Here is a 12,320-nt window from a genome sequence, read left to right as displayed (position 1 = left end):
CTTTTCTGATTTTATTTCAAGTGGATTATAGTATAAAGCAACACAGAACTATGAAGTACAACAAAGACAGGGATTATCATCACCTTCTTGCCCTATAACGGGTACTTTTTTAATAGTAAGTTAAAAAATGCCCTGGTTCAAGGCCCTTACCCCTGCACACCCTCATGGACCATTTTTACCAGTCCTGTTCTAAAGTTTCTGCCAACTATTGAATATAGGAAATCAGAATTTCTTCCAGACATATTCATTTGGGTTTTTCTAAGATCAATCTCCTTTCGTTATTAGCTGCCCATAATTCTAAATTCTCTGGTGTCCTTTACATTATTTCTATTACTTTGTTGCTGTTCCCAGCCTTTCCCCATTTAGTAACATTTGACCTTTTCAACACTCTTTGTAGTTCTTGCACATTAATTAAAGTGTTAGGTGAGATCACTGTCATAAGGCAGTGTCCTTAGCATTCAGTAGATGCTTTCTCTTCTGAATTTGATTTGCCTTCATTGTTACCCTTTGTTTGTTTTTCAGTCTGTGTCCTATCAGGGGTAGCCATTCAGAATAAATTCATTTTGCTAGTTATAGTTTTTTAGAGGCACTGTATAAAATGGTTCACTGACATCCAAATATATATCAGCCACAGTGGTCTTTACATCCACCAATTCATACTGCTATCCAAAGCTATCTATCACGTTTGTCAGAGTATTTGGGTTTTTAATTAAACCCTGCTGGTTACGGTACATATTTCCATTAGCTCCTTCTGATTTAGTCTATTATTTTTCTAATTGACATCCGTTCTGAGTCACATATCCGTGAATCTCAGGTGGCCCATTTTGTAGCTTTGGTTTGTTTAGCTTTTCTCCCTTTCATAAATAACCTAAGGGTTTAGTAAATACCCCCTCAAGTGTTTGCCTTTGGGACCTACTGATTGGCATATGCTCATATTTTCTAATAATCCCCTGATTTTTTGGTCCCTCTGCCAAAACCGTTTTCCCTTCTGGCCCTTCAGTCCTAAAAGATACAGTCTTTTGTCTTGACAAGGTAGAGAAATTTCCTGTAACAAAATTGAGCGGCATCGTAGGGTCTCTGCCTAGGACCAAAGGGTAAGGAGTCAGGGTTTGAGTAACTCAGCGGACTGCGGGCTGGATAGCAATCTTTGCATCTTAAGCCCCCAGCAGGGATTATTAATGGCTTGCAGTGAACTGTCCATTCAGCTTCACCGAGTTTTTGTCTTAACACACTGGTGAGGTAAGCTGGCTAGGGGCAGAGTCAGTAGCTAAAGAATACAACTAACTGGCACTTAACCAGAATCAATCCATCATCCTGGCCTCATTGGCTTAATAGTCTAATGGGCATGTTCTCCCATCAGACCACGCAGTCCATGCCTATCCTCACTGACCTTTCTCCCCAAGCACTACAGGTGGAGAAGAATCTCCATATTATAAATACAGTAACCCAGCACCTGTTACCGCTTCACTTCTCCATCACTTGAAGCAGAAACCTTGGTTTCTGTACCTTGTCTAGGGCCCTTCAACTCTTCTTTCTCATGTACCGAAAGAGAGTAGCGCAATTAGCAGGCAGGCTGCCTAGCAAGGCCAGGACTTATTTTACTCTAAATTAAAACATTTGCCTGGTGTCTTGGAGACCTTTGATCTGGGCCTGGATTGGATTTTTTTTTTTTTTTCTAAGTATAGATTAAAAAAAAAAAAAAAAGCTTCTTGAAGCCAAGGACTATACCTTTGTATATTATATTGGCATTTAAAATGTTATTAGAGCTTCCTGAGCATTAGTAATAATAATACTGGGTTTTCCTTTGAAGAGATCCTTTGCATTATTTATTGAAAAGTTGATCATTCCATTTCATTACTTAAAACTGGAAAAGCCATAGGGCCTTTGAATTATTTTTATTCAGCATATCTCAGCAGTTATTTCCCGGATTGCTAATCTGAGAAATATAGATAATATCCAATACAAGGGCCTTGTGCTAATTGGTAAACAGTTTGTAGTGTTGAGGCCACCAAAGTGCATAATACTATGTCCTTTTATCCACCTATGATATTAGATAAATTATTATTTTAATTGAGAAGACTCTAAAGTGATATTCAATAAATTATATTTTTTTAATGGAAAAGACTCTTTTAAGTGATATTCAGCACAGCATAACTCTCCTTAACCTGGACTCACCTTTTGATAATCAAAAGAGCATTTACAGGAGTACGAGACAAACACAATTATGAAAGTAAAATGAAGGACCTAAATAAAAAATCACAGAACAGGAGGATAATTCTATTCACTCTTTCATATTTCATTATTTGATAACATCAGAAGATGACTCCATCAGAATTGCTTTGGCAAGTGCAAACAAAAATGTGCTGGATCACTATTTATTAAAACCTTCAAAATGGGAGAAGGAGTTGAGCAGACTTCTTAATGGACTGAATAATTATTCATACAAATGGGGTTTGACCAAAGGCAGTGCCAGACCAAAGAGACGCAGTTTTAATTGTACTGAATTTAGAATGCAGCTCTTCCTCTAGCCCTGTTGTAGAAAACTTAATTTAAAAAATTATCTGATGTAGCAGAGAGTGACATGTGAATCCTTAAGTTGTTGAGGAGAAAATTCTAACCACAGATATTTATAAATTTAGAATGTGTTCCAAAGGTGGGGAGCAGAATTTCCAGCTAAGGGAACAAAAAGACATTTTCTTCCCATATCAGCAAGTGTAACTGAGCTGGGGAGAGGGTCATCATCACAAAAGGGCTGGTTCTCAGAGGAATTCCTTTGAGTGGTTGTATTTTTTGAAGAGACATAAAGCAAGGCTCTGGCCACTGCTATCAAAAATATCAGGGTCCGTTACTGAGAGGAACGAAGGCCGCTGACTTTAAATTTTAACGTCTCCCCTGGAGAGACACTGCCACCCCGCCCCTAGTCCTGCTGAAGCACGGCGGTTATCAGAACTAGGCCAATAGATAACCGCCGTTTAAGCATGGGTGCCATTGATGGAGGCAGTGGTGTGTGTGCCTCATTATACAGAGAAAAGGTAGGTAGACAACCCATCAAAGAAGCCTCTGCAAGCCTTACAGCAGCAGACTCCCGGGCTCTCTTTACCTCTTGAATGGGTTTCTGCTGCCACCAGCTGAGGGAATTTATGCACTGTTTTTTTTCTAAAGACCATTCTTTACCTCTTTTCACCCCTCTTTACCTTTGCCTTTCTTTACCTCTCTTCAGATTGTCCTGGTGAGAACAAAAAAACTGCACAACTTCTTGTAAGGAGTGTTAATAACTATCCCCGTATAGAATACAAATCTAATTCTGCCACTGACGCTCTGAAAATTATTTAGCTTTTCTCTACCTTAGTTTTCTCATTCCTGAAATGGAAATAACTTCAACTCTTAACTTCAACTCTTTCAAATTAGAATTTTCAATCATGTCTGGAATAAACTCTAAGCTCTTTTAAGGGGAAGACAAATGAGAGCAATTATGTTATATTTTTTAATAAACTAATTTATTCTTCTGACACACAGAATTACCATCCATTTATTACTGGTCTGGAAAGTACATCTGAGCTTAGTTTACACTTGTTCAGAATGTTTTTGAATCAATCGCTACTGCATCTTGCTTCCCATAGCTTAGGGAAAATCAGCTAATTCTGCTAGAAGCCCGTGATTTTAAAGGACTAAGCAGAGGATGCTGTAAAGGTTTTAATGCCAGTGCTTAAATAGCATCTGCTGTAACCTCTTTGTTTTTCACGTGGGAGGCAGAGATTCGAAAAGCTGACAGCAATTGTCCAAGGTCACACAGCTAGTTAGGGAGGAATGAAAAACTTAACCAGAATCTGAGCTTAGTTGATCTCTTGAGTATTTACTTCTCTGAGTCTTTCTACTATAACAGTCTCAGTTATTCATGGGATGATTGTCTAGTTTATGGATTATTCAGTTCCTTTCTTTTCTCTATCCATCTCCCTGCTTATTACCATGTATACCATTGAGTGAGTAGGGAAAACAGGAGTTGAATGTTTTACCTGACAATTTAGTGACCCATCAACTTCTGGGTTTTTATTAAATTGCTCATAATGTTGCAACTATTGGCTAAAAAGGATTTGGGGGGGCTACAGTCGATGCTAAGTTATATTCACGTAAATTTTTCTTCCTTTGAAACGTACATTTTAAGTCAGCTTCAGAGCCTAATTCTCTTATTGACATTAATACTATCGTTATCTCAGGATGGACTAGATGAGAAAGTCTTCACAATGAAATGACTTAATTATCCCCCTTCCTCGAGGAAGTAATGAATCAGAAAGGCAGCCAACTTTTGGAAAGAAAGGGCACCTTGTCCATTACCAGATTGGAGGGGCAAAAAGGGAGAAGTAGAGAGAGGTGACAGAATGAAAAATCCAAAAGTCTTTCCTGTAACTCTTGAATGCTGAATATACAGCATGACTTCATTATTTGGTTTAGAGCGGTGAATTCCCAGATCAAATCCAGTGTTATTCAAATATTACTATGAATTGTATAAATGAATTTTGAATTGCCACAATACTAGTTTGTTCCATTACAATGGAAGGCAGAGAGTTGAATGTGAATTTTATTGAATTCATATTTCCTAAATCCTGACTAAAAATGAATTAGCTAGACAAGTATCCTTTGTAATTAGTGCTTTCGCTTTTTACAGGTTCAAATATTTCTGTATTACAGTGACTTTGGAGCAAGTATAGGGTTCAAAGTCCTTCATTTTGAAGCCTTAAACAAATCACTCACACTCTCTATAGCTCAGTTTGCTTATCTGTAAAATGTGGGTGATCTCAGAAGCTACTCCAAAGGGTTGAATATGTTAATGCATCTAAAAGTTCAACATTACTGTTAACTATTACTACGATCAAGATGAATTCTAAAACCCAGCCTGTGACATAGCTGTATATCTGTGGAAAATATAGTTTGCATTTGGGGATCTAGGAATCTGAACACCATCCAGTAGAGGGGGGCAGATGGTGGAGCTGTGGACAGTCCCCCAGTCAGTGCCTTCCTTTCATCCCCACACGCAGACTTTATGCGCCTCCTACGGGTATAGGAATGAGGCGTGCCTGGCTTGGGAATAACTGGTCTTATTAGGGCTTTCTTCCCTCACTTGACAAAGAAGAGAACTGAATCTGTTTCCAGTAGCTTTTAGAGATACAGTGATAACTTTGAGTATGGCAAAGTGGGAGGGAGAACCAGGGATGAGAGACTAGAACGCTCCTTGCTTCGTGCCTGTAAAAATTTATGAAGCGCTCTGAAATAGAAGTAAGAAAAACACTAATATGCAAAAGATACAAAGATATCGACAATTTGCTTATACATGTGTGCATACCCATGTATGTTAAAAACCGATACGTAGATAAAAAATTGTTCAACCTCATATAAATTAAAAGAATGTGAGGGGGGACTTCCCTGGTGGCGCAGTGGCTAAGAATCCACCTGCCAATGCAGGGGACATGGGTTCAATCCCTGGTCTGGGAAGATCCCACATGCCGTGGAGCAACTAAGCCCGTGCACCACAACTACTGAGCCTGCGCTCTAGAGCCCACGAGCCACAACTACTGAGCCTGCGTGCCACAACTAGTGAAGCCCGTGCACCTAGAGCCCGTGCTCTGCAACAAGAGAAGCCACTGCAATGAGAAGCCCGCGCACCACAACGAAGAGTAGCCCCCGCTCGCCATAACTAGAGAAAGCCCGCGCTCAGCAACGAAGACCCGACGCAGCCAAAAATTGATTAATTAATTAATTTAAAAAATAAAAGAATATGAGGGGCTAGGTGCTGTCATATGCTGTTGGTACAAAGATAAATTGATACAACTTTTTTAGAAAGCAATTTGGTGGCATTGCCAAAGTCCTAAAAAAATATACTTATCTTTTGACTAATTCTGCTTTGGAAATCTGTCCAAAAGAAATCTGGAAAGAAAGTTTTTAAAATTGGAAACAACCAAAGTGTCCAATAGTGTGTCAACCTAAATATTTCAACTATAAGAAAGAAATTGGTAGGATACTACATGTAGGGAAAAAAATCTAGAAGGAAATGCCAAAATGTGGTATGTCTTTATGATGGAATTATATGAGTAATTTTTTTTCTGCTTAATCTTTCTGTATAGTCTGTATATCTTATATGACATGTGTATTAATTTTCCAATCACAGAAAAACAAAATAAACTTCATTTTTACGCTTTAAAAAGAAGATCTGCCCAACTTATCAAAATGCCCTTCATATCCTTACTGGTATGAATGTTTTCAGATAGAATCACTGGGGAGAAAAAGTTGCAGTGCAATACCATTAAAGTAAAATAAGAAGAAAAAAACACAAGGAAGAAGAGTCCGTGGATAAAGGAAACATGAGGAAGATATGAGAAAATTATCTGCTTGGACCCAAACAAAATTTAAACGTCGTCATGTTATAGACTGTGAGACCAGTCTATGTGACATCACTTTTCTATCTCTGCACCCCACCCCCTCCACTTTGGGAACTCTGCCCAAAGGCCCACAGCAAAGGGAGAGAGAAACCACAGGGAAGAACCACTTCCTCACAGAATTTTCCATCCCTAAGGGGGACATGGATCTCTGGTTTCTGGAATGGGATATTTGGTCCACATCTAGCAACTGGACCCTGAATATCACAGGCTATGAAGAAACTTGCTCTACAGGTCATGAGCCAAAAAAGGTTTACATCAAATATGTGTTCACTGGTCCCATCCAGGCAGCTAAGTCAAGTGCTATCTCATATAAAATGTGGTGCCCTGGAAGCCATGGCTGCTATTTTAATTTGTGATGATAAAGATCAAGCTTTCATTTCCCTGGTACCTGATAAATTATTTATTCCAGTTGGGTTACATGTTCATTTCAGTGTGTCAGTATTTACCATGGAAGCTCATTCTAATTGTGTAGTTTGAGGCATTTTCCTAAATATTTTCCCCTTAGAGCACCTTGTAGCACCCTTTCTCCACCTCCAAGTACAACTGTTGCTATGCTGATTTAGTATAGTCTTTGCTCCTAGGTACTATTCTGAAAGATGAATGAATTCCATTCTGTCTTAAATATCTATGTTTCTTTATGATCTAATATATCATCATGGTTACAGGGAATTTTTTCCCCTAACTATAGAAAATACACCATCAGTTACCTGTCAATTTTGTTTAATAACTCAGCTTTGCAATTCTGGGGCACTGTTCATCTGAGGCTCTTGAGGACTCTTTTAGTCTCTCAGTCCACTTCAGAGTGTCATTCTGGGATTTATAAAGGTCTTCATTGCACAGAGGATATTGAAACATTAAGGACTTAAGTGGCATGCCCTTTATCACTTATCACGCTGGAGGCTCCAGGGCTAGAAATCCAGGCATCTTTGTTTTGTTGTCTGCTCCCAGCATGGAACAGCGGTCTCTGTAGAAAACCAGCCAGTATCCCTGGAGACAATTCATCCGATTTTTCAAAAAAAATCCAATTTCATTTGGTCTAATGGGTTCAGTGTTACTTCTTAAAATAAATGATGAAAATATCAACATCATAATACAAAGAAACCCAATTCTTTTGGTTTAATCTTGGCGAAAAGCATCACAACCCCACTTACTGCTTCTGTCTTCTTCCCTAATGCTTTTAGATCCTTGGCTCAAGCAGATGGGAATGGGTCTGTAACTGTTCCCCCATCAAACAGGCTCTGGCTCAGAGTCCTGGCTGGTTCCGAACCTTTGGGAATCACAGTATCTGGGGATGGGGCCTCAGGAATCTGTACTTTTCATAAGTTCCCAGTAACTCTGTAGTTCGAGAATCACCATTCTGGAACTGCAGCTATCAAGTCCCTTCTAGCTTTGAAAGAACCATGGGCCCCCAATTCTCTCTCATTCCATGTGGCAATTCTAGATTCAAACATGTATTCTTCTTGAACAGTGTTTTGAACACTTGCTTAGGTAGTTTCCTAAATGGACAGCTCTCTCCCTCAACTGTGCATCTAAGGTAAGAAGAATTAGAGGATGTAGGGCCTCGTTTCTGAAAACTGGGGCTGGTGTGGGGGAGGAAGCCAAGGTGTGCCAGGGGACATGTGAAGCCATGGGATAAATGTGATGCACTCTCCTACAGCATCAAGTTTTTGCTTAAAATAGTATTTTTTTAATTACAGCAGAGGTATTGTGGAGCAGGAATAGTTCACATGAGTTTTATGCTAACATGAAGCTTCAAAAAAATTCTTGACTGTAGCTGATGTTGGGCTTCAAGACCTCTGGAAGTTAGAGTTCATTCACTTATTCTTTCAGAAGTACGTCTGTCTATGTTCAAAGTTACCGTTGACCAGTGATTCCTAAATATGTGGTCCCATGAGGTTAGAGTGAACACTTGTTTGAAACCACTACAGAAGACTAGCCCCAAGAAGAGCCTTTACACAAGGATGTTGAGCTATTTGCTGCCAGGAGTAACTCAAAAAACGCTCCAATTTAAGACGAGCACCTGCTATTCCTGCCACCATTTAGGCAGTAGTCATAAAAGAGTATTATTTCCCCCATTTAAAAAGAGTGTTAATTGGAAAAGGCGGCTTAGCAAAGCAGGAAAATGAACTAGCCACGTGAAAAGATGCCAGCGCTCTTACCACTTTCCCATTTGTAGCAGCAGTTTATAATGTATTCTTGAAATTACCAAGCTCCCAGAATGTATTCCTTACCATAAAGATGGCTTAGTTCTCCCATAGGATATTCTTTTTTTCAGGATGTTCCTGATGAAGAAGAAATCCAATATCCCAAGGCTCCAAGTCCAATAGCACAAGATTTTTGAGCGAGTGATCCTGAAATGTCCCTTCACCCACCCCGCCAAGTTGCCTTGGGCAAACTGCCTTGTTCTGTCCCCTCAATCCTGGAAGAGCTACCTTTTCTGTGAGGAGGAGAGGAGGAAGTAAACCGTCCCTGGGGAGGCTCCTCTGTCCTTTGGCTAACCAGCTATGATAGCATCACTGGCTCAGAGCCTGCACTGAACTCTACCTCCTGGAGCATTTGTAGTAGCTGGGCAAGTCGTAGCCTCAGAGCCCAGTAGACTCGGTGAGGACTGTGGTGGCATCATGGTGGTGTTAAGATTGGCAAGTGGCAGCCCTCTCCACCCTTGGCTCCCAGCTTCATGTTTTCTCTGCACTGCACGTTCACTCTAACGCCTGCTTCCCTTCCATTAGAAGGCACTACTCTTCTCTCCATCACCTGGGCCAATGGCTTTGAGCCAAATGGCTCTCAGGTCCCTTCCTTTTTGCTAGAATTATACCTGGTCCCCTCCCAGACCATCCTACATACTGCTGTCACATTAACCTTCCGGAAGCACAACTTGGAATGGTGCCTCTGTTCTCAGAGAACTTGGGGCCCCAGATGGGGGGTGCTTTATTGACTTATCTAGGCCTAAAGTGCTTTACTGACTTAACTATCCTGATGTTAGACTCTCTACCTCTGTCCTTCACTGCCTTTTCCCACGACTCTCCGCTATGCAGCTGCACTCCCCAGCCTAACCAGATTACTCTTCCCTGTCTTTGCTCATCTCTTCTCTTTTCCTTTAATCTAGAATTCCCTTCCTGGAAACCCTGCCTGACAGTATCCTACCCCATTTGAAGTCTTCCTTGATCCTTCACCTCCCTTCAACATGGTGTGATTCCTTCTTCCTCTGCTGGAAATTCATAGCACTGATACCTCACTCCAGGCACTCGGGACATTCTTGTCTTTGTCCGTGAAGAAGAGTGTTGGACTTAGAGTCCGAAACCTGGGTTCATCCTGTCACAGCCACGAATGTCTTTGTGACATTGGGCAAGTCCTAGAACTTCCCTGGGCTTCAGTTTTCTTATCTGAGAAAAGGGAGTAATAGCTCCCTAGGTGGAGTGAGGGTTACATGACACAGTACGTGGAAATTAACTTCGCTAGCAGTTTTCTGTGCTTTTCATTACCTTTTCCTACTTGTCTCTGAGCTATCTGAGGAAAGGGGCTGTGTCTTGCTCATCATTATATACTACTATTACTATTATTACATTACTATTAATACATTATTATAAATATATTTCCAGTAATAATAGTTAATGTTTATGGAGCAGGTAGAATTGTGTCAGGCACCATTCTAAGTACTTTATATGGATTAACTACTTCTTCCAATAACCTAAGAGGTACTGTAACTTCAAGAGATACTATTATTATCCCACTTTATGGAGAAAACCATATATTTCACAGAGCTTCCAATGAATGAGTCAATGAATGAGGGATTGAATGAGACAGAAACTACTAGCAATGCCTGCCAGGTGGCTATTTCTCTCTCTTGCTTCTGTACCCCAACTTCGCTTTCTTTTGATCTCCTGAGGCAAATGCAAAATTAGGAGAAAGTCTTGAGTGAACTGAGACCTTGGTGAGAGGTCTCCCTGGGTCTTCATTTAGACTTCTCATGAAGTGAGCTCCAGGAGGATGGAGATCACGTCTGTCTTGTTCTCCATTACATTCATAGGGCTTAGAACGATGTCTAGTGGTCAGTAAATGTTTACTGAATAGATGAACTAAGTAGTTTATAAATAGCACATTCATTACCACTGAAACCACATAGATTGCTGACCACGGAGCCAGTGAGCAACGTTGTGTCTTGCTTTCTCAGGCAGTACTACGAGATGCTGTACAACACGGCCGATGAACTCCTGAACCTGGTAGTGGACCAGGGCGTGAAGTACACGGAGCTGGAGTACATCCACGCCCTGACGTTGCTGCACCGCAGCCAGACGGGGGTGGGAGACCAGGCCACCCAGAACATGCGGCTGCAGCGGCTCAAGGAGATCATCTGCGAGCAGGCAGCCATCAAGCAAGCCAGCAAGGATAAGAAAATCACTACGGTGTAATGGGGTGCAGCACGGGCGGGCGGGGGACTGGTCATTTTGTTTCCTGGGTCATACTCCTTTCTTTGGTATGCTACTTTGTATATTCTGAGCTGACTTAGTTTTCTCTACACTGATGCTTGAGTGGAGAGAAGTTGTAAGGGTTCTTTTTCTCTTTAGTTTTGGTTTTTCATATAAACCGTAAAGGGACTTCGCAGTACAGAATGTTTGGATTGAACATCTACCTTGATGCAGTCAATTCCAAAGGGCCTAGGGTGGGATGGGGAGGAAGGTTGTGTCGAATTGAAGTCTGCAAAAAATGAATGCATGAATGACTAATGCCCGGCAATCTTTGGTAAGTAGATTGTTCCTAAGTTCTAGTCCCTCCCTAAAATCACTTAATAGGGTTCTATTACATAAACAGTAGGATTTTTATTGTCTTGACCTTGTCAGTTTACAGTTCGATGAAATAAGTGTATGTGCATTGCTTTCTGTCTCTGTTGCCAATGGCTTCTCAGCTGGCTGCAGTTTTCAACAAATTTCCCTGACCGAAACAGGACCTCTAAAGGGCTTGGGAAAAAAAATCCTTTTATCTCAATCCTTGGGAGAGTTTTGTATGCAGTAGCCTGGACCCAGGTGATAGGTTGGTTTGATGCCTTCTTTTTTTTTCTGCTGTATCAAAACCAAGCACCATCAAATTAATGACGAAAATGAAAGAAGGAAAGGCGATTCAACCCTCTTCTTGATTTTTCTCCTCTGTTCTCCAAGAGAAAATGATGGTTAGAGAATTTTTTTATCTCACTTGAAACATTGTCTGGGTGTGAATGATTCTTCAATGCTTAACTCTCCTTGGGAGCCCCTAGGTCTTTCTCATCTTAGAAAGTAGCCCAGGCCTGCCAGCTGAGTGCAGGGAAGCTGGAACAGCTGTGACCTTCCTCCTCTGTGCACCCACCAGCTGAGGCTGTTTCTGAAGTGCTCTCGGCTGGTGTGGGAGCTCGCTGCTCCTGGCACACTCGCCTTCTCCACTGTCCCCACATCTCCAAGCTCTCTTCCTGCCTATGGCTCATATATCACAGAAGAAAGCAATGCACTGACCGGGACACAACTTGGAAACACGTGGAAAGGAGAGTGGAAAGGACTTGGACCACATGAGGTCAGGCCTTATGCCCTGATGGTTCAGAATTTTACACCTGTTTGTACAACTTAGGTCTTGTTGGGAAAAGCAGAAAATTAAAAAATGGTTTGAGAAGCTTAAATGTTGTGTATTGTTTTTCTTGTATTTATTCAGCAAACATTCCCTGAGAGCCTAACATGTACCAAATGCTGCTGGGCAGGGGAGCAGATCCTCAGTAATGAGGACACCCTTATTACCTACCTCTAAGACGGAATGGGAACCAGACTCTAACCAAAATCGTAAGAGATGTGCACTCGGGGCTGGGTTAGAAATCAGGCCAGTGGGGCGGCTGTGAAGGGAACTCAGCAGGCAGCTGGAAGATGGTCTTCC

General features: G+C 41.2%; 1 protein-coding gene across 1 annotated transcript in view; it reads left to right on the top strand.

Annotated features, from left to right (window-relative positions):
• EXOC4 (exocyst complex component 4) overlaps positions 1-12,087 on the top strand; it is a 797,314-nt gene extending 785,227 nt beyond the window's left edge. The window contains exon 18 of the mRNA XM_036863209.1: positions 10,603-12,087. Coding sequence (XP_036719104.1) covers positions 10,603-10,840 — 238 coding nt within the window. The 3' untranslated portion in view covers positions 10,841-12,087. The remainder of the gene's footprint in view (positions 1-10,602) is intronic.
• The last annotated feature ends 233 nt before the right edge of the window (positions 12,088-12,320 follow it).

The sequence above is a fragment of the Balaenoptera musculus genome, chromosome 9, assembly GCF_009873245.2.
Source record: "Balaenoptera musculus isolate JJ_BM4_2016_0621 chromosome 9, mBalMus1.pri.v3, whole genome shotgun sequence".
NCBI lineage: Eukaryota > Metazoa > Chordata > Mammalia > Artiodactyla > Balaenopteridae > Balaenoptera > Balaenoptera musculus.
This window is presented reverse-complemented; position numbering and strand designations above follow the sequence as displayed.